Below are 22,862 nucleotides of genomic sequence, written 5' to 3' on the forward strand. Positions count from 1 at the left end.
CCTCAAGGACTATGGCCTAAGATTGTCACCTGAGAAGTGCCAGTTCTTTAAGTCATCAGTAAAGTACCTTGGTCACGTGGTGGATGCCCAAGGGGTCCACACTGATCCAGGAAAAATTTCTGCTCTCAAGGACTGGCCTCGTCCTGTGAATAGAGAAGAACTAAAGCGTTTTTTGGGCTTTGCAGGTTATTATAGGCGTTTTGTGGAGGGCTATTCTAAAATCGCCAAGCCCCTCAACTCTCTCACTGTTGGATATTATCCAGCCAAGAAGAGAGGTAAAGTCTACAAGAGGGACCGGCCAAAGAGCTGTGTCCATCCTCGCTCTCCCTTCAATGCAGAGTGGACACCTGAGTGTGAGTCTGCTTTCAGAACACTTATTGACAAGTTAACATCTGCTCCGGTCCTAGCCTTTGCCAACCCCAAGCTTCCATACGTGCTGCACACGGATGCTTGCCGTGAGGGTCTGGGAGCTGCTCTTTATCAAGAGCAAGGTGGAAAGCTCCGCGTGATAGCCTATGCCAGTAGAGGCTTGTCAAAGAGTGAGCGAAATTATCCAGCTCACAAGCTAGAGTACCTGGCTCTAAAGTGGGCAATCTGTGAAAAGTTTAATGATTACCTCTACGGTACTGATTTCACTGTCCTGACAGATAATAATCCGCTCACTTATGTCCTTACCTCTGCTAAGCTCGATGCGGCAGGACACCGTTGGTTGGCTGCCCTGTCGACATACAGGTTCAATATCAAGTATCGAGCAGGACATAGTAACAGTGATGCAGATGGTCTGTCTCGACGTCCACAGGCCCCACCTCAAGATGACGAGGACTTCCTACAGGAGAAGGAGAGGATTGAGGCAATGGCGAAGCGCATTTTAGAGGGGGAGAAAAGGGAGATTCCCACAGATGTAATTCCTGCCCTCTGTCAACGTCATACAGTCATCTCACTGCAGCTCCCTGTTCTTGCAGAGTCGCTTGCCACAGATGCTTCGTCTGTGCCTGAAATGTTTACTGGCCAAGGCCAAACAACCCTGCCTGGCATGACAAAGGAATGCTGGTATAAGGCACAGAGGGAGGACCCATCAATTCAGAAGGTCATCACCTTAATGGGCGGTGCACAAAAGCCCAGCTTCAAAGCTGTAAGCGCCGAGCCGCACGAGGTCAAGTTGCTCCTTAGAGAATGGAAAAGGCTTGAACTTAGGGATGGCATCCTCCATAGGAAGTGTCTTGATCGAGGAGACGTGGTCTATCAGCTCGTGTTGCCGGCGCAATATAGAGACAGAGCTCTTCATGGGCTACACGATGAAGTTGGTCATCTAGGACCTGAGCGTGTGCTAAGTCTGGCTAGAGCCAGATTTTATTGGCCAAGGATGAAGGAATCCATTGACAAGAAGTGCCAAACCTGTGAAAGATGTTTCAGGAGGAAAGCTCAACCGCAGAGAGCAGCACCGATGGTCAACATTAAAACAACTTACCCATTACAGTTGGTTTGCATGGACTACCTGTCCCTTGAGCCTGACAGCCATGATATGAGGAACATTCTGGTCATAACTGACCATTTCACAAAGTTTGCTGTGGCAGTGCCAACTAAGGACCAGAAGGCCAGGACGGTTGCTAAGGCCCTGTGGGAAAACTTCCTTGTCCACTATGGGTTTCCTAGTCGCCTTCACAGTGACCAGGGAAGGGATTTTGAATCCCACACAATAAAAGAGCTGTGTTTGCTGATTGGGGCAGAGAAGGTGCGTACTACACCCTATCATCCCCAAGGAAACCCTGTGGAGCGCTTTAATAGGACCCTGTTAAGCATGCTCGGAACCTTGGAGGAAAAGAACAAACAACATTGGAGGGATTTTGTCAAACCCCTTGTACATGCGTACAATTGCACAAGGAATGACACAACTGGGTACTCCCCTTACGAGTTGATGTTCGGCAGGCAGCCGACCCTTCCAGTTGATCTCATCTTGGGCATTGGCCCTCCTACCGAGACCCATAAGACACATTCAGAATATGTGCAGAATTTGCGTCGAAACCTCCATGAGAGCTACTCTCTGGCGGCTGAAAACTCAAAGAAAGCAGGGGAAAGGAATAAATTGCGGTTTGATGTCAAAGTCAGAGCTGCTGAGTTAGTCGAAGGTGACCGGGTCCTGGTGAGGAATGTTAGTGTGCGCGGGAAGCATAAGTTGGCCGACAGGTGGGAGCGATCAGTTCACGTTGTTCTGAAACAAATCGATGGTGGCCCTGTGTATGTTGTCAAGCCCGAGAAGGGCAGTGGGCCGCATCGAACTCTCCACAGAGACCTGCTTTTGCCCTGTGGATTTCTGCCTGTTGAGGAAACTCCAGAGCAGGGGCCAGGGCCAAATAAAGCAAAGAGGGTAGGTTCGAGAAGGAATAAGCTAAAAAAAACACTTGGCAGAATGTGATGTTTCAGAAGGGGATTTTACAGATGAAGAGGAGGTTGATTGTATTTTTGAGGCACCCACGCAAATTACTTTTCATGACCCTTTTATTCAGGAAATAACATATGTACCCAAGAAACGATTTCCAACCCCATTAAAACCAAATGTCCCTAACTTTAACGCCCCACACTCATTTACATCTGAACAGTTAAGTCCTGAACAATCCACCGAACTGATTGAGTCACCTTTTGCCCAATCCGGGGAGTATGTCATTGTAGACATTCCCGAGTGTGACACACCAGAAGGGGACAGGAGTGGAAGCAGTACACTGGGTCATAAGGGAAGTGAGGCAGTCCCCTCTGATCAGCAGCATGACCATGACCTTGTCCCTCGAGGACCTGAAGAGGACACAAGTGTCATTCAAGAACAGCACATCCCCGAGCCCAGGCGTTCTAGCAGAGAAAGACGTGTTCCACATAAGTTCACCTATGATGAACTGGGGAAACCCTTGATCCTTGCCCTTAGTTCATTTTTTGAGAGTCTGCAAGATCTCATTGGTCCAGTGTCTAGTACCCCCCATGAAGTCTCTTGTAGGGTTTAGTGTGCATGCAGGGCCTCATGCAGTAAGAGGGGGAGGGTGTAACCTGGATTTTCTGAGCCCCAGGTTATTTCTGCTTTATTTTTTTTTATTGCTTTATGTAGTTTAAAAGACCATGGCCCTTTAAATATAAATTCATTATTTTTAGAAAAAAAAGGGAATCATTTGAGTAGAGATGCCAGCAGTACATATTAATGTCTACTTTAATTTAGATTTGTAGGTTGTCACGTGGGCATTCAGCGCGCGAATTGATAGGGATGATAGACGTCTGTGAGTTTTTTTCTTTTTTTTCCTTCTGTCAGCGCATTGTGGATGCAGTTGCTGAACGCAAGAAAAGTTCAATATAATTTTATAATAGTCCTGAGAATTCGTCACACCTAGGAATTCGGCTATTTATCAGACGCTGACCCAGAGAAGGTGATCGATCTGTGACCAAATAGGACAGCGTAGGATTTTGGATATTTTTTTTGAGCTACAGATTTCTCGGTGAGTAATGATAGGCTATATTAGCAAGTTAACTCGCTAGCAAGGTGCTACACACTAAAGAGAGAATTAGAATTGGTTTCATTACTCTCGTTATGAGCATTCTCATTAAAACCAGTCGAGAAAAAAATCTAGGAATGATGGAGTGTGACTGAAGCCTGTGCTTTGTTAATTCTTCAGTGTGGGTTATCAATTTATTTATGTTTAAACTTCATGTGGCTAAGTTCTAAGTGTATAGAGACCTTGAAATAGCGCTTTGCACTGTCACGGTCCGAGAAGTTAATGTAAGAGCCATGTGCGAAGGGAGAGATTTTATTTTTGAAATGTTAAATGAATCCATGTTCAATGTATAGAGTTATAGCGGACATTAATAGTTATACGTTAAGTAAAGTGGATGTTGTGAAGCAGCGACTCGTCTGCTTGTGCATATGTAAATGGTATTGTTTGTACGGCTTTAGGCTGGTTTTTTTTAGAGTCCTTTGATTGGGTTCCCGGTTCTTCCGCCATTTTCTGCTTCCTTCAATCTGCATCTTCGCCGTTGCCACTCGCCGTTGGGAGGGAAGAGTCAACCCACATCTTCATATTCTTCTCCATTGCAATACCCATCTCGGACATTCACAGTGGAAAAGGGCGGTAGGGATTTGGGGTACCCCAGGTGATTTTTTTGAACTAAAGGGACTATTTTATTTCATTTTTTATATACCTGAGATCTCAGACATTTTTTTTGTTTCAAGAAAAAATACATTTAATTGGCCAAATAGGATCCAAACATTGTCATTATACAAATATCTGTGTATTGCAAATTTAACATTGGGTAGATAATACAAGTGATGTGGAAATTCTGTTTTGTTTATTTATTTACTTTTTTGTCCAGTACTCATTCTTAATTTGATTTTTTAATTTAATTTTCATTGTGTTGCGAATGCCTTTATTAAGTCAATACATTTCTCTCAGGTTATCAGTCTATTGCGTATGTATGGTATTTGTGGTGGACCTTACAGGCCTAATTCAGTAATTAGGCAGGTAACTCACAGCAGTCTCCTCATTGAACCTACATGTGAAGCCAACCCTTGGTTCTTAGGTGATACTCAACACTGTCTTATAGTGACAGACGCAAGGGTGGGGTTACATCTGTGTGGCTTTGGCTGCTGTATGTTAAGTTTTGACAAAAAGAGCGTTTCAGAAATTGGGTCTTAGCAACTGCAAAAAACATTAGTAATGTTTGCATTACCTGTCAGCCACTGACACTAGATCAGCTCCCATCTGATGACATGTTGCTTTCGACCCATTGAAGGTTTTGGCTTCTATAGCAATACTATAACAAAAAGAACTAAATCTGATCCAACCCTAGAAAAACCACAAAAACAGGATTTTGACTTATGACACCTTATGGATATGAAATTCTATGTATTCGAAGATTTGTTTATGTGCCAAGACCTATCAGTGTAATTCAAGAGCTTTATTTACTGAAGAACAGTTGAACATTAACAAATATGGTTATACTCTAAAATGGCCCAATTAACTGCAAAAATTACTTTCTTTTCAAAAGTTCTTTCAGTTCACCAGCCGCAACATGAGGACACAATGTAAATTTTGACTGCTAATTTTTACATGTACAGTAATTTGTGTTCACACTATTCTGATTCAGTATTTACACAAGCAGCTTGGTGTGTGTGTGTGTGTGTGTGTGTGTGTGTGTGTGTGATACAGTAGCGAACCGTGACCATTAAACCTGGGCCCGCTACACCCCCCCCCCCCCCCCCCCCCCCCGATTTTTTTTCCTCTCCTAATAAACTGCACTAAAGAATAAAGAAAAAACCGACAGTATAGCTTTAGAAACGCATGTAGTGCGTTCAAATAACATTTGTACTAGATAACTTGTTAAGCAAAATAAGTTTCCAAACAAAATAAGGTTTCACAGCTCCGTGGTTCTCGCAAGCGGAATATGTAAATGAGGACGTCAAAGGGCCGAATCGAAACTAGCTAGCGGCGGTAGGGTAACGACAGCTAGCGTCGCCACAGCGGGCGGAAATTATCATACAGTTAAGCCCGCCCACTAAGAGGGAAGATATGATTGGTCAATTTTACTGTCATTTGAAACTGGTATTGCGTTGAATTATAACTGCCAGGCCCTCTGTAAACGAACAGCGGGCATCACAGTCCTGATAGGGGGAGACACAGGCTCACAGGCTTCCACTCAACCCCTCACCTTCCAACACAGATTGAATAGACACGGTTGAATATTTTATTTGCTTATATTTTTGTAATTGTTTAGATGTCGATTGTAAAACTGTAAGTAGATAAAATAAAATTGGATAATTATATATATAATGTTTTAAGAATATTTTAGGCCCTCTGAGAGGGCGTAGAGGGCCCTGACGGTTCCCCACTGGTGTGATATTAAGAGAGCACAGGAGTGTATGACTCACACTGGGACATCCTGGACTGACCAACTCAGGTGATCCTGCAGGTTTGCTGGAAGCTTTCTTCTTACAGATGTAGCCATGCTCTTTCTCACACATATGGTCTGACCACTTCCCCTCCTACAGTGTCATAAGAAAAAAATATCATCAATCACTGCTGGGACACTGAAATATGAAAAATATGTTTCATAGAGAAACAAAAAGCATAACCATTTCAGTGTGTCAGCTTCTCATTTGATCGGTGTATAGTTCATGTGGAGTGACAGGTGACTTGTGTGGTAGATAAATGAGGAGTCTGTACCTTTCCTTTCATGACAACACAGTCCTCCCTGTGGTTCACTGCATGTGAAGGTTCTCCCACCACCCAAATGGCAAAGGTAACATGAGTTCTGTCTGTCCACTCAAACAAGTTTTGAGTCTTCTGATCATTTAGGCCTATCCATAGCTCATCAGTGGGCACTGGAGAACACACAGGCACACACATTCAGGAAATCACAGTAGGAGGGGAGGTGATATTCTACACCCAAATCAGAATAGTGACTGAGCAGAGTTGTAGTGTAAATTGATGGTGTGGCTACGTTAGTTTGAATGTGTATCCTCAAAGGGCTCAGCACGAAGCCTGTGTGTTTGAGATTTCTACCAGAAATGTCACAGAAAATCAAATGAAATTTCTGTGTGCTTATTTGTGTACATCCTGTGTGTGTGTGAGTGTGTGTGTGTGTGTGTGTACTCTTACAATATCCACACTGTGATATGAGAAAGCTGTGCTCCTCTATGTTGTGAATGCTGGCCAAGTCTGCTCCTTCTTTGTGACAGGCTGCTAGGGCGTCTTTCCACAGCACCTTATTACGCTGGAGAGAGTAGCAGTGGCCTGCATACGGCACCCAGCCAACTGGGCAGAAACTGACCTGATCCTTGTCTACCAGGCAGACAAACACACACACACACACACACACACACACACACACACACACACACACACACACACACACACACACACACCCATACATAAACACACCAGTAAGGGGGTGGACTTTCAAGGGTGGCACTGGTATATAAACTGGTAAACAGCTAGGAAAATATGTATTTGGACACCCCGTGATTTTGCAAGTTCTCCCACTTAGAAATCATGGAGGGGTCAGAACTTTTTCATCTTAGGTGCATGTCCACTGTGAGAGACATAATCTAAAAATAAAACCCAGAAATCACAATTCCTCACTGTATAATGGTCAGCATTTTATGAATGTACCTGTATGTCTTACTGTACCTGTTGAAGGTATAATGGCAGTAGAGTTCCCTTTGCGGCAGATGTAGCCCAGTTTCCTACTACATGCCATGCTCTCCCATTTGGATGCCTTCCCAGAATTCAGTGCTACACAGTTCAGTCCAGGCTCCAGTGAGGGTTGGCCTGAGGAGTGGGAGAGGGGAGAATTTTAACTGTGGACTTAACATGAAGATGATTGCTTAGTCTGTGTGTGCATGTGTGTGTGTGTGTGTGTGTGTGGCTATGTGTGTGTGTGTGTGTGTTTGTGTGAGGGGGGCTACCTGGAGCCCAGTTCAGATATCTGAAGGGATGCCCATTGCTCCATTGCCAGCCACTTTCAAAGTCTAGACAATTTAGTCCAATCCACAGAGCAGAGCCAAGTATGCTGGTCAGACCTGTGAAAATATAGCAAAACCCCCTTACTCATTACCAAATATATAAAAAATATTTTCTTATTTGTGTATGTGATTTTTTAATGATTCTTCACATAATGAAACTGAAAATGTTTTTATACTGTATACCCCAACAAAAATGTCAGTGTCTCAATAACTTGTCATGTGCTCTTGAGCATCAATTACAGCTTAACAATGACAAGTCACAAGTCTTGACTTATTGTCTGCTGAGACATGGCATTCCACTCTTCTTGAATTGTGGCCCTCAGTCATTGAAGTACAGAATTATGAGTGTCTAAATGGCACTCATTTCTGTGGGATTCAGGTCTGGAGAAAGTGCAGGCCACTCCATTTGATGTACCCCAGTTTCCAGCAGTCGTTCCTTAATGATTTGACTTTGATGAGCTGGAGCATTGTTGTCCATGAAGATGAAATTAGACTTGTGTTGTTCATGCAGAAGCACAATGACAGGATAAATTCAAGTAAAGTAGAATGACTGGTGTTATTCAAGTAGAATTGGCTTGTCATTGTACCTTTCACAAAGTGTAGGGCACTTCTGTATTGACTAGACACACATGCCCACACTGTAACACCACCAACACCAAAGGCTGGTCTGGAGACAACATTGGCTGATGCATAGCGATCTATATGATGTCTCCAACATCATTGGCGGAAATCATTTCTGCTCAACGTGAATCAACTTTCATTAGCGAACAGCACTGAGGCCCATTGGTACCTTGTTTAGTGTAAACGCTCCCTGGCCCATGCAAGACGATGACACCTGTGCAGCCCCGTCAACAGGGGTTGATCAATTGTTAGGTGTCGTCTTGGTCTTATGATGAGAAAGACTACTTAAATACCATTTCTAATTGAACCAAGAAATGTATTGGTTGATTCATGGATCAAACACCTGTTTGAAACAGCTGTGCAAGTTGGGCAAAAAGTACTGAAACACTGAAGAGTTCAACAAGTGCATTCAAATGTTTAGAGAAGGTCTTTATGAGTGTCTGTGTACCTGAGATGTAGGTCTGTGCGTGTGTCTGTGTACCTGAGATGTAGGTCGGTGTGTGTGTCTGTGTACCTGAGATGTAGGTCTGTTCATGCAGCTCGATGATGCTGAGCAGGTCAGCACCTTGTTGCTGGCAGCTCTTGCGTGCCTGGTGCCAGGTCAGCACTGACTGAGTGTTCCTCTGGTACAGCACACCAGTGACTGGGTCACTGTCCCAACCTGTCAGAGCTATAGACAGAGGGACAAGAAGGGAAACATTCTGCTTGAAATGACCAGATCCTCCCCTACCCTGTTGAAACAACTCACCTTCACCTGTATTCTGATCATCAGCTCCTGGTTCTCATCTCTGCTTCCTTTGTATTGCCTTCATGCAATGTATACTGAGCATGTTTCTGTTCTAATGGGTTTTCTGCTTAAAGGTTCTGCTTTGGCCTTCGACTCTCTCTCTCTCTAGCAACCTTTATGTCTCAGGATGTAAGCAACCTAATAATATGGATCCACAAATCCCTGTGTACTAACCCCTGTTGCAAAGGTACAACCAAAAGCCTGGGCACATATAAATACAATCATTATATAAGATGACCGCACGTGGCCTTGTTTTTCTTGTTCCTTTGTTTGTCCCCTTGACTTCTGGTGTACACAACCTTAATAGTATGTGTATTTAAACCCCAGTGTTTATTGCCTTTTGCCTGGTCATTGTCCCACCAATGCCTAATTCTACTCATATGTCACTTCTTCTAAACCTGTGTATATTCATGTTTGCTGTTTGTCAACCATTGTTTGTGTTTCACTTTCCTTTTTAATTAAACATCTGTCTGTACTGTGATTGGCATACACATCCCATCCCCCACCCCCATTATTTTATCACCAACCACTGCATAAAGCAATCAAAAAACCTTCACAAACCTCTGCATTACACAAGGAAAATAAACACCAAAGGAAGCAGCTTCATAGTAAATGTGTGTGACAGCAGGTCAGTGTCCAGAGCTTTTCTGACTAAACACAGATACATGGCCTCAATACAATACACATCAATTAATGATGAAACAAAAATGAAAGAAATCCACTATGTCTAGACATATTCCCATTGCTTAAATTAGAAATTACAAACTTGTGTTTGTGTCCTTGGTCAAACACAGGCCTACCACTAAAGAACAGGAAAAGTGACCTGGGGTCAGCATTTTCAACATACCACACACTTGTGGGGGATAATGTGTCATGTTTTAAAAATATGAGCTTTTAAGGGTAACTTGAAAATGTGGTATGTTTCTTCCTCCATACAAATGAGTAGTCTTACATTCAGTGGGGCAGAAACCCCATTTATTTTCCTTGCTGTAGTCCATCTCTGTGGAGCACCATGGCTTCCCATCAGCTCGACCTTCCGTGGTGCACTCAGCATACCACTTCTCCATAAACTTGAAAGGGAAATGACACAGGCTTCCAAACGAATTGCCGCCAATGGTATATAGCTCTGTGAAAAACAAGGAGAAATAAGAGGGCATCTGCGATTATAATACATGTTACATAATCCCCTCTGGCCCGTGGACATTTTCACAAATATATGATCAATTAAACAAAAAAACTGGTAAGCGATTGATTCATCAAACAGATTGTTGGCATGTTTTACATATTGCAATATTTTTCAGTTCACTTGAATAAATCTATTTTTTGCCATTCTCATTTGAAGTGGTTTTTCTTGTGCTGTCGGTATATTGAGGGACCATATGTTCATGATCCTGTTTGCTCAATGTCACGTTACAGCCCCTGACCCCTCCCCTTTGGGTGTGTGTTTGTTGCCTACGTCTAGTCGTCTGCGTCTGTGGATCTTCGTGGGTGTGTTTGTGTCTTGAGTGTGTTCATCGGTCTCACCTGTGGCTCGTCTCGTAATCACTCGGGGCTTATGTGGTTTGTCTATTTAATGTGCATTCGCGCAGTCTTGTGCTCGTCTTTGTTAGTCATTTACGTCCGTAAGTGTTTTTCATGTTATACGTGCGCTGTCTGCGCTTTGTAGTAATAAAGGTGACGATAGTGGTAAGAGTTGGATTCTGAGCCTCGTCCTTCTCCCTGCACCACGCGTCACAGAAAGATGAGCCGACCAATATTATGCCAGGATACACGTACCATGCCAAGAAGGGGAAGAGGCCCAGTAGGCACCACCATGCCTCTTTCCCTGCACCTCACCGCGTAGCCCCAGTGACTGTCGAGAAGATGCAGCAGGATCCTGTGTGCGCACACCTGCTGCGTCAAGCCCGAGACACCAAGGTGGCTACAATGGCGAATTATTTCCGCAAGGCCGCAGTGAGAATTTGGAAAGAGACACTGCTCTCCCAACAGAGACTCCTCGCCCCTGAGGGTAGGCTCCGTGGAGCTCTGCACGACGGAGAAGACCCCCGAGAGCGAGTTCGAGGGGGAGGAGTTAGAGGAGGAAGACGAGGAGGAAGAAGAAAGCCCTCCTCCATCCCTGTACTCGGTTCCTACCGAGCTAGAGGGAGAGGATGCGACTCCTCCTTTGTCCGAGTGCTCCGATCCTTCCGAGTACGCGAAAGACTGTTCGCATGCCCACCAAGAGGGCTACAAGGGTGTCTGCCAGCCGCGCCGCACCCAGCGGAGGGTTTGTGGCAAGGGCAGGAGGAGGACCGCCCACTGCAGTGCCTGCAAATCCGGGAGGCTTTTCCCCTCTGACAGCCCTCCTACAGGCTCGAAGCTTGGCTCCGTTTGTGTGTGTGTCTGTGCCTGTGTTTGTATCTATCCCTGTGTTTCTCCCAAATCCCCTTTTCCCTTTTGTGCCTCTGTGTATTAAGGTTCCTGTTAGTGTTTTCGTGAACATGCCATTGTGTATGTCTAACGTGTTTTCCCCTGTCTTCCCAGGGAGGGTGTTCTAAGCTGTTCGTGGCAGACTCTCCACCAAGGGCGGTCATCTCCCAGACGCAGAGCTGAGGGCTCCGGATCCGCTCATTGGTGTGGGTTCTGGGCATTCAGTTCTGTTGGCACCCTGGGACGGGTAGTGCCGTTAGTGAGGGGCTCTGTCACAGACCCTGACCCCTCCCCTTTGGGCGTGTGTTTGTTGTCTACGTCTAGTCGTCTGCGTCTGTGGATCTTCGTGGGTGTGGTTGTGTCTGTGTGTTCATCGGTCTCACCTGTGGCTCGTCTCACGATCACTCTGGGCTTATGTGGTTTGTCTGTTTAATGTGTGTTCGCACAGTGTCCCATGCTCGTCTTTGTTAGAGTCCTTTATGTCCGTAAGTGTTTTTCATGTTATACATGCGCTGTCTGCGCTTTGTAGTAATAAAGGTGACGATAGTGGTAAGAGTTGGATTCTGAGCCTCGTCCTTCTCCCTGCACCACGCGTCACACTCAGCCTGCCTTGTTAGCATCAGGTGTCATTAGGTACACAGACATTAATACATATAGTGAAGTGCATACACTTTAATGCATATCATATATATATATCACGTTTGTAGCTCGGTTACTGATCATGAAGTGATCCAGGTTTTAGATTGAATGTATTATTTTCAGTTCCACCGAGGGATAGAATATCTATGTCAGAGCTGAACATCAAACTAACTAAAAATAAGAACTAAATAATGTCTGAATGAAACTTGAATGTGCTTATGTGAATCATGTGTGTGTGATTCATAGGGGGGACACTGCTGATGGAGCGAGGGAAAGGCAGTTGGAGGATCTGTAGCTCAGCAATAAGGAAACATGTTACAAGCGGTTGACCACTAAACCCAAGTGTATATAATAAAAGCTCAAAAACCTACATCAATAAAGAACTGGTACTTCAGAGTAAAGTGGTACCTTTCATGATGGGCCTGTACCAGGGGAGATGCCCATGCCCACACACACACACACACACACACACACACACACACACACACACACACACACACACACACACACACACACACACACACTCCAGGCCATTCCCTGACTCTCGATCCCCTGTATACTGACACTCCCTCATCATCAGCACCTTCACCTATTTTCCACACCCCCTTTTCTGTCTATATAAAGCCACATGTCCAGGTCTCTGGTGCTGTGCATTCAAGCCTGTCGTGTGAGAGGCACTGCGCTGCTGAAGACGTCTTTCTGCCCTCCCATCGTGTGTTTGAACTCTGCTCTTTTAAGCATTTGGACTAGTGTGTGCTTTAGGTGCTTTGAGCAGTTATAGTGCTACAACTCTCTCTTGTTTTGACTAAGCGCTGTTTTGCTTTATTATGGATGTTAAAGATGTGCTGCTGCCTCCCTCACCTCCTGATATCTCCTTCCCACAACAGTACCTTTATTTTAACGGGAATAAAACCTCACACTCCGACTGGAATTGGAAAAGATATTATATGGCTTATCATTGGCTTAACAGAGCTGATGTATATGTCACGTTGTGGGGGGGGGGGCCCTACCGGTCGCCCCCGGTTACAGCGGCAGCGGTCCTGTTTTTGGTCACGTGATGTTCATTCCTCAGGTGGGCGGGACCCGTGATCCGTCTCACCTGAGGGTCGTTTGTTCATCTATATACGTCTTGTCTTTGTACCAGTTGACTGCTGGTTATTATTTCCTTCATTTGGAACAATGCACGGGTTTTTGGTTTGCACACTTTCTATTAAACCATCCTCTTTCCCTGAGACTTGGCGTGATCGCTTCCTTTTTAAGTTGCTCACCCTGCCCGTCACAGTATACATATAAATATGATGAAATAATTGTTTTTGTTTGTTTGTTTTGAAATACTTGGATGTTTTCTTGCATAATCTTGCAAAAGGCAAAAATAAATAGAGGATGCTCTTGATAGAAAGACATAACACAGCATTATGTGATGTGCGGTTGTTACAGTAAATGGGGAAATTACACCATCGACATTCCTACATAGAAATTTTATATGAAATTCCCATCTTCTTTCACAGTGTCCCATGCTCGTCTTTGTTAGAGTCCTTTACGTCCGTAAGTGTTTTTCATGTTATACGTGCGCTGTCTGCGCTTTGTAGTAATAAAGGTGACGATAGTGGTAAGAGTTGGATTCTGAGCCTCGTCCTTCTCCCTGCACCACACGTCACACTCAGCCTGCCTTGTTAGCATCAGGTGTCATTAGGTACACAGACATTAATACATATAGTGAAGTGCATACACTTTAATGCATATCATATATATATATATATATATATATATATAAATAAAGATAAAGCAGAAAAATGAAATTGAAATAATCTAGTTAACTGTTCCACCTAACATGTTTGTTATTTTGTTATAACAGTATGCATTTGTGTGTTGTTCAAAGTTTAAACATTAATTTGTTAAATTTATTCAGTTTGTTCTAGTAAAATTCATATTATTGCCCTGTTGTTCAGTGACAGTGTTCAGTGTTGTTATTCGTGTGAAGGTTCTACCTTCATATCCATGGGAGCACAAGTTCTCCTTGGTCCCATAGATCTGCCAGCGACTCCATGATCCCGTACCCGTGTGCATCAACACGTTGGGCTCATGCCGGTTGCCGTAGTTGAAGTGCAGAGGCTGCCCCTTCAGACCAAACAGTGTTTCGTCCTTGCACTCCCACATCTGTGTGGGGCTGTGGCCATCGCAGGGCACCAGAACCACGCGCACCCAGTCTGTCTGGTTCTCCGTCCCGAGGCACAGCTTGTGTGAGATGCTGATCAGGCGTGATGAGGAGATCCAGCGGAAGCGCTGCAGGTCTGAGGTTGGGTCGCAGTCACCAGCCTGCACTGCGTTCCCCTCCGCCACCCGTGCACACTTGTTGTGAGCCTCGTTGTAAATTACGAAAGCACTGCTGTCTGTACGGGGGAAAGATGGCAGATGTGAAGAGAAGATGGAAGATGTTCAAGATCTTGAAGATGTTGGTAGGGTTGTGCAAATTTTCTGTTAAACTGACTGCTTGCAAATGAACTTAAATGTTTTAAAATTGTTTTAATCATTCCTGGTACACATTCAATTATGAAAATATAATTAGTATTTCATTTTTCAATTTCCAATCATTTTTTTCCAATCAGTTTGCAAGACTTTTCCTTGATGTTAAGAGGAAAATAGCAATAAATGAAATTCTACATATACCTACATACCAAGCTGAATGGTGTAGTGCAAAGCCATACAGAAGCAAAGCAGTACAAACAGATGAAAACTGAATTTCTTCATATTTAATTTGCAGTCCAAGAAGGATAATCCGTGAAGGGAGTGTGAGCTTGCACCCAGACTGTGTGACACTAGCACACTCCTCTCACTGTGTGTGGAGTGTGATTCCTTTTTGAGTGGGAGTTAAAGACAGGAACAAAGCTGAACTCCACATACTTCCCCACTGAGCAGACTTTCCTTCTTCCCGCTCTTGTGCATGTGTCTTGTTTCTACACCCCCCACACAAAAACATTTTATATATTGTAGGTATCAGTGGCCCCTGCCTTCCTCCGATGTTGTTGCATACTCCGTGCAGGTTCCTCTCTCTCTTCATCCTCTGCACCTGCAGCTCATGACACTATCTGTGAAGTCTATCAAGTTTGTAGCTCGCTGATCATGAAGTGTTCCAGGTTTTAGATTGAATGTATTATTTTCAGTTCCACCAAGGGATAGAATATCTATGTCAGAGTTGAAAAAACAGCAAACTAATTAAAAATAAGAACTAAATAATGTCTGAATGAAATTGAATGTGTTTATGTGTGAATCATGTGTGTGTGATTCATCGGGGGGGGGGGGGGGGGTGGAGAGAGAAACTGCTGATGTAGCGAGGGAAAGGCAGTTGGAGGATGGATCTGTAGCTCAGCAATAAGGAAACATGTTACAAGCTGTTGACCACTAAGCCCAAGTGTATATAATAAAAGCTCAAAAACCTACATCAATAAAGAACTGGTACTTCAGAGTAAAGTGGTACCTGTCATGATGGGCCTGTACCAGGGGAGATGCCCATGCCCACACACACACTCCAGGCCATTCCCCAATGCTCGATCACCTGTATACTGACACTCCCTCATCATCAGCACCTTCACCTATTTTCTACACCTCCTTTTCTGTCTATATAAAGCCACATGTCCAGGTCTCCGGTGCTGTGCATTCAACCCTGTCGTGTTGACACTGCGCTGCTGAGGACGTCTTTCTGCCCTCCCATCGTGTGTTTGAACTCTGCTCTTTTAAGCATTTGGACTAGTGTGTGCTTTAGGTGCTTTGAGCAGTTATAGTGCTACAACTCTCTTTTGTTTTGACTAAGTGCTGTTTTGCTTTATTATGGATGTTAAAGATGTGCTGCTGCCTCCCTCACCTCCTGATATCTCCTTCCCACAACATTACCTTTATTTTAACGGGAATAAAGCCTCACACTCCGACTGGAATTGGAAAAGACATTATATGGCTTATCATTGGCTTAACAGAGCTGATGTATACATATAAATATGATGAAATAATTGTTATTGTTTGTTTGTTTTGAAATACTTGGATATTTTCTTGCATAATCTTGCACAAGGCAAAAATAAATAGAGGATGCTCTTGGTAGAAAGACATAACACAGCATTATGTGATGTGCGGTTGTTACAGTGAATGGGGAAATTACACCATCGACATTCCTACATAGAAATTTAATAGGAAATTCCCATCTTCTTTCACAGTGTCCCATGCTCGTCTTTGTTAGAGTCATTTATGTCCGTAAGTGTTTTTCATGTTATACATGCGCTGTCTGCGCTTTGTAGTAAGTACCGAATATTTCTGTCTTTATATTGAATCACAGTCAGATACAGCCTGTGTGAAAGATCTAACCATGCTTCTGCTTTGAAATATCAGTGTAAGTTTCACTCCCATTTCTATGGGAAATTTTTGAGGCACACCCACTGTGCCTGTCTGTAACCTTAAGGGAAGACCACCATCTTTTACCACCCATGATTTTACACAGGAACAGGAAACTCTGCATTCCACCCAGCAACATCACATCCTGTCACCTCTACAGCCTCAGTTTCCTAAAAGAATTTCAAAGCATGTGATGCTGACATGATTGCTATTGCTACTCTGATTGCAAAACTATCTGATTGCAGCTTGTCCGAGTCTGAAGATTGAGGAAGTTTCTAAGCTGCGAGTATCAGGCATATTTTAACATTCTTACACTGAAGCAATTTGCTCATGAGCATTACTAATTGAAATGCTGAAACACGAAGCAGAGATCAGTTTCAAAGATAGTAATATTACCGATTAATTGTTCCTGAGCACAAGCTTGTAAATTCAGAATAGCAAAATCATTTAGAGGCACATCCATTCATTATAACAAGGTACTTTGAGTGTATCACTGATGCACAGAGGAAACGAGAGGCATGGAGAAATGAAGAGTAGTTATCTATAACCTGAAGATAATCGATAATCAAATATAAAGCAATCAGCAATTCGCCAGCACAGCTAGGCAGAAGGTATATCGTAGAGAAGGGCAGTGTGTGTGTGTGTGTGTGTGTGTGTGTGCGCGCGCGCGTGTGTGTTGTGAAACTGTTCTCCTAGTGCCGGTTATGGAACTGTGAGGGCTGAACAAAATTATAATCCTGTTTATGAACCCTGAAGGCTATGATCTATCTATGAAAAACCTGGTCTTAATCCCTACGAACTGTCCGACCCGACTATAGGCCAATCTCTAATTTGTCGTTCTTTTCTAAAGTTCTGGAGAAAGTAGTTTGATTGCAACTGTCTTCTTTTTTACAGAATATGTCCATGAGTCCATGAAATTTTTATTTTATAATTAGTTATTTCAGTCTCACCACAGCACTGAAACCACGCTCACTAAAGTAGTAAATGATCTCTTAATATCTTCTGATAAAGGACATGTTTCTTATACTGTTAGACCTTAGTGCTGTTTTTGACACCACTGATCACAACTCTAGCCTATATAGGCTAGAGACACTAATTGGCATAAGAGGTCAAGCACTCTCCTGGTTTAAATCTTGCCTGACAGATATTTACCAATTTGTACTAGTAAATAATGAATGCTCAGAATGCACAAATGTAAAATATGGTGTCCCACAAGGATTTGTATTGGATCTCATGTTATTCTCATTATATATGCTGGGCACAATCATTAGCTTCCATTGCTCTGCAGATTATACTCAGTTGTCCTCAAATCCAGACGATGTCAATACTACTCCCAAAATTGAGCACTGCATCCAGGAAATTTAAAAAAACTGGATGATGTTTTTCTTTCTTCTTCTAAATTCCAATAAGACTGAGGTGTGCTTCATGGACCCAAAACTACAAGAAGTAATTTGTTCTACTGCAAAAAGCATAGGTGTCACTATTGATTCGGATCTTTCATTTGACACCCATATGCAGTGTCACTAAGGCTGCCTTTTTCCATTTATGGAATATTGCGGAGCTGAGACACTTACTTTCGTTATCAGATTCAGAGAAACTGGTTCACACTTTTGTCTCAAGATTAGCCTACTGTAAATGTATTTTAATTGGATGCTCTCAAACAGTCTCTATAGTAACTCCAACTTGTATGGAATGCTAGAGTCCTAACTAGGGCTAGAAAATTCAATCATATTAGTCCTACTCGCTTGGTGTTGCACTGACTTCCGTTTAAATATCTAATTGATATAAATTCTTCTGTTGACCTATAAGGTGCGTGTGCCATATATATGGTTGTTTAAATTGATATTCACACATTTAACCTGTATTTTATATCCTGTTTGCAAGCTTATACCAATGTCAATTCTGTGAACCTTGTTGTCATGAACAATTTCTCCAAAATGGTCCAGTTCCTTCTTTGACCAGCGCTATCTACTGTCCTGGAAAAAACCAACCTGCTCTTCCCACACATTTCCAGGCAGTGCAGGTTGCTGGAAGGTGCCCTACTGCTCTCCTGATGGAAAGGCATGCTGATCCAGGACTTGGGAGTGGTGCAGCCCGGAGGAACGACGCTGGTGCCAGCTTCCCAAATCCTTTATCCTGATCTCACCTCTTCCTTCCACCATGCCTCTGAGTTGTTACTGCTGCCGTGTCAGTTTTTTGTGTGCTTGAGTCTAACAGTGGGAATAAAGATCCTCTAAATGTTCATTTGCCTATCGCTCTCTGTGCCACCTTCCACAATTCCACAATTTACAATTTCACAGCCCTATTTTCTCAAAGAGTGAAAAAAGACAAAATAAAAGACAAATGCTACAAGGATTAACTAAATAACACACAATAATGCTAAGCCTCCCTCTCCATGCTAGGTGTGTTAATTTTGGGCACTGAACTGTGCTCTCCATCATTGATTTCCCTTTTCCTTTTTTTTGAAAGCTCAGCAACATAAGGAAGCATGAATGCGTGTATATGAAGCTACTGAGTACATGTATTCTTGGATCTAATGAGGAAGTAGAATTTGACCACAGTGGAGTTGGGCAAACTAACTGTTAGTATGCTCTTCCTCAGAAAATACGATTCGCATGCACAGTGTTATAAACAGGACGGGTGAGGTGTAGGAAATGAGGAAGCATAGCAGGCCAGAGCTTCATCTGGTTTAGTCTTTGAACCCCTCATGCAAGACTAGAGAAAAATTGCAGAAATAATGGAAAACTTCATGGATGGATCTCAAAATCCATCTTCACTTGTTAAATGTTAAAACAAATATTCGGAATTTGAAGTTTGGAGTCAAACATCAATGGATATCAATGGACATCAGTGGAATGCAGGTGATTAATGTAGAGACCTTCAGTTGATTTATCATGCAAATTCCCTGTCAGCATTTTCCCCCAAACATCAGTATGAAAAGATACAACCAATTTGTTATTATAAGTCTTTTTTATTCATTTGGTGACAGTTAAGATCATCGTGTCACGGTGAGACGCCCACACACATACTCAACACCCCCAACCACACACATACTCCCCAACCACACACATACTCAACACCCCCAACCACACACATACTCCCCAACCACACACACGCTCTCAACCACTCCTTTGCTCTCAGTCCCCCACCACCTAACACACCCCTTACACCTGCAGTTATGTTCTACTTATCTCTCCAGCACGTAAGTTTACTAAAGCAACAAAAATGTTTGTTCAGTAAACCAGTCACCCAGTAGTCCACTGTGCCCTTTTTCTTGGTAATGGAACGCAGCACCTAGGAAGCACCGACCCCTTCCTTCCACGGAAAGCGTGTACAATACTGAAAATACCTAATGTGAAGGCTGCAAGGCTCATCTGTATGGAACTTTTCACACAACTTCAAGAAGCGATACAAAATTACAACCCAAGAACCTATGCTACTTACTTTATAGCACAATGTAAATTTGCTTTATTCTTATGCTGAATAGGAAATCTTTAGTTTGTATGGTGCTCAGCAAAAAACGTTTATGGTGTGTTCTAGTTGTGAAATAAATCTATATTGCACAACAATGTTTTACTGTCATCAAAATATTCATATATTCACTTCTGCATGAGAAATACTACACACACGGTAGAGCTAACTGTGCTTTGAGTTAGAATTTGCGCATGTACCCTCTACTAAATCTTATAAATAAAATCAAACCTCTCTAAGACACATACACACCAGTCTGAATCTCACTTTAATTTATTGGATAATTTTTATAGTCACCATTCAATATATGTAATATATTTACACACCAATATGTTCAGGACTGTTTAAGCACACAACTGGAAGAACATAATGACAGAATTTAGAAGAAGATGTTTATTGCTAACATTTATCAAAGACAACCCCTGGCAAAAATTATGAAATCACCAGCCTCAGAGGACGTTGTTTAATTTTGTAGAAAAAGGCAGATCACAGACATGACACAAAACTAAAGTCATTTCTAATGGCAACTTTCTTGCTTTAAGAAACACCAAAAGAATTCAAGAAAAAATTGTGGCTGTCAGTAATGGCTACTTTTTTAGACCAATCAGAGGAAAACAATTATGAAATCATTTCAGAATTGAGTGTCTGTGTGTTGGAACACCATTATATGGTGTCTTCAATGTCTCAGAATGCTCCAAAGCCTATGTTACCTTCTGGTTCTGCCTTTTTAGCTAGGCTGTAATAATTTAACTAAATGCCAGAGTTGTTGCCACACTCCAGAAATTTTTATTATCTCATCTATCCTGTATATGTCCTTATACAGAGCTAATTTTCCCTGTTTTATCTTCTCCACATGGCTGCCCACCTACTCAAGGAACACTGAGATGAGGAGAGACTAGCCTTTCCAGAGATCCATCCTGGTCCGGCCACCTCCTGCCCAACCGGATATGATGGAGGACCAACCCACCGCCCTGACAAACCAGTGTGGATGAAGGATACAGGATGATGGATAGGAAACATGAATTACATAAAGGACACATGTATATCATTACCAACCATAAAGAATTACATGAAGAACTCATGTTTATAACTCTACACCAAGATGGACTTTATCCCTCACATCTTTTCCTTTTCTTTTTTTCTGTCTTGCTCTCTAAATTGTTGTTGTTGTCATGGTTCCCCCCCCCCCCCCCCCCCCCCCGAGTCTTGGTTCCTCTCAAGGTTTTCCTTGCCACTGTCGCCCTTGGCTTGCTCACTGGGTGCTTGGACTCGGACACTTGTAAAGCTGCTTTGTGACAACAACTGTTGTAAAAAGAGCTATATAAATAAAATTTTTTTTGATTTGATTTGCTATAAAAATAAGGGAAAGGATAGAAGCATCATTTTAAGGAAAAGAGGGTTCAGAGATTTTCACAAGCCAGCTGATTTACACACACACACTAATCATTTTCACTCTCCAACCCTTATGAACACACACAACACATTAACCCCCCCAAAATACACAGTGGCTTGTAGTCATACCCCTTGAACCTTTCCATATTTTGTCACATTACAACCACAAATATATTTTATTGGAATTTAATGTGAAAGACCAATTGTGAAGTGGAAAGAAAATTATACATGACTCAAAACATTTTCAACAAATAAAAAACTGAAAAGTGTGCATTATAATTCATCAAAATAGTCTATAGTGTTATCAACTCCTCAACTCCCTGATCCATCAATCGTTTTGGTTTGCTGATAATATGTCTCCATCTTGTGGCCATTTGATGTTATGGTAATTAACAACTATGATTTATTAGAATCAGTTTAGGATTTCACAAGTACAATAAATATATTACAGTGTGTATATATATTTCTGTCTGTTTGTATAGTTTGAGGGTGTGTGTGTATGTGTCCGTGCGCGCGCGCGCGCGCGTGTGTGTGTGTGTGTGTGTAACAGGATCAGGATTAGGTGGGCTGCACTATATTTGGTGGTGTCTTCACTTTACTCTGATTTCTAGTGGGCACAAGGAAGGCGCTAATTTTAGAACTTGCTGTGGAGCACTTTCTCAGATCCTTTGACCTGCAAATACTGTTCATTCCACACAATGTCCAACCAACCGTAGCGAATAGCTTCCTGCTATACAAAAAAATTGTATTTTTTTAACCCAAAAAGCATAAACAGACTAACTTACCTACAGTTTACCATTCATATTTTATACATGCTAAACCACAAGCATTTGCAACTGCAGGACAGTAAAATCTGTTTACTACTCTATCTATCTGTCTATTTATTTTATTCTCCTGACCCACATAAGAGTCTGAGTTTGGAACCTAGATTAGAGAACAGCAGAATCTCACCCCAATGCCTTTTTGGCAAAGCTAAATACTGAGATGAATGTCCCACGGATCTTTTTGTGGTGCAAGTTTCTCTGGTTCCCAAATTTTCAACGGGCTAAGAGTATGACCTAGTGACACTAAGAGCGGTGGATGCTGGGAAATGTAGTTCCTCCTTGAAAAAATTGTTCTGAATATCCTGCAATTGTTACACTTTACTACAGGTGTTTTAGTTGTTTTGCTATTTTAATGCTCTTTCTATGATTAGCAAAACTTGATTTTAATGTGTGTTCTTATGCTTACTATGCTCACTGGAGAACTGTAAAAGTAAGATTTTTATTGTATGATGTGTCTGCCTGTTATACTGTGCAAACTCTACAAACCTGAATAAACGTTGGTTTTCAAAATCCAACCATATTTGACACTGGACACTAAGAATTTAAGAATAACTGATAACATGTACCAACTAATTAATAGACTTTTTGTTTCATGTTTAAGATTTAATGATTAATGAAAGTGAAGTCAAACTTTTTCTGAAAGAGTACTAATTATATTAGTTGGATGAGAAACGTCGAGATAATGGAGGGATATAATTTCATTCCCACAAACACTTTTCGGAGCCTTTTTTCTGTAGTCTTAATTGTGGTCCTGGACTTTCAGTCGACGGAGTTCATTACGACATGTATTACGTATATCTTTACAGTATTTTAGTGTTTCTTAGATAATCAAATGTAATTAACGTTA

At 42.4% G+C, this 22,862-nt stretch overlaps 1 protein-coding gene across 3 annotated transcripts in view; it reads right to left on the bottom strand.

The window, feature by feature from the left end:
• LOC143475507 (macrophage mannose receptor 1-like) overlaps nucleotides 1-14,801 on the bottom strand; it is a 49,815-nt gene extending 35,014 nt beyond the window's left edge. Inside the window, exons 1-11 of one of the 3 annotated variants that reach the window (XM_076973355.1) lie at nucleotides 14,627-14,801; nucleotides 13,940-14,341; nucleotides 9,856-10,029; nucleotides 8,631-8,786; nucleotides 7,439-7,552; nucleotides 7,161-7,301; nucleotides 6,630-6,812; nucleotides 6,195-6,352; nucleotides 5,900-6,013; nucleotides 4,702-4,817; nucleotides 2,635-2,787 (exon numbers count right to left, since the gene is read on the bottom strand). In XM_076973355.1, coding sequence (XP_076829470.1) covers nucleotides 2,635-2,787; nucleotides 4,702-4,817; nucleotides 5,900-6,013; nucleotides 6,195-6,352; nucleotides 6,630-6,812; nucleotides 7,161-7,301; nucleotides 7,439-7,552; nucleotides 8,631-8,786; nucleotides 9,856-10,029; nucleotides 13,940-14,341; nucleotides 14,627-14,699 — 1,784 coding nt within the window. In that variant the 5' untranslated portion in view covers nucleotides 14,700-14,801. Of the gene's footprint in view, nucleotides 1-2,634; nucleotides 2,788-4,701; nucleotides 4,818-5,899; nucleotides 6,014-6,194; nucleotides 6,353-6,629; nucleotides 6,813-7,142; nucleotides 7,302-7,438; nucleotides 7,553-8,630; nucleotides 8,787-9,855; nucleotides 10,030-13,939; nucleotides 14,342-14,626 lie in introns of all 3 variants that reach the window. The other 2 variants (XM_076973357.1, XM_076973356.1) reach the window with 2 other exon arrangements.
• Between the last annotated feature and the right edge of the window lie 8,061 nt (nucleotides 14,802-22,862).

Source organism: Brachyhypopomus gauderio, chromosome 14, assembly GCF_052324685.1.
Source record: "Brachyhypopomus gauderio isolate BG-103 chromosome 14, BGAUD_0.2, whole genome shotgun sequence".
Classification (NCBI taxonomy): domain Eukaryota; kingdom Metazoa; phylum Chordata; class Actinopteri; order Gymnotiformes; family Hypopomidae; genus Brachyhypopomus; species Brachyhypopomus gauderio.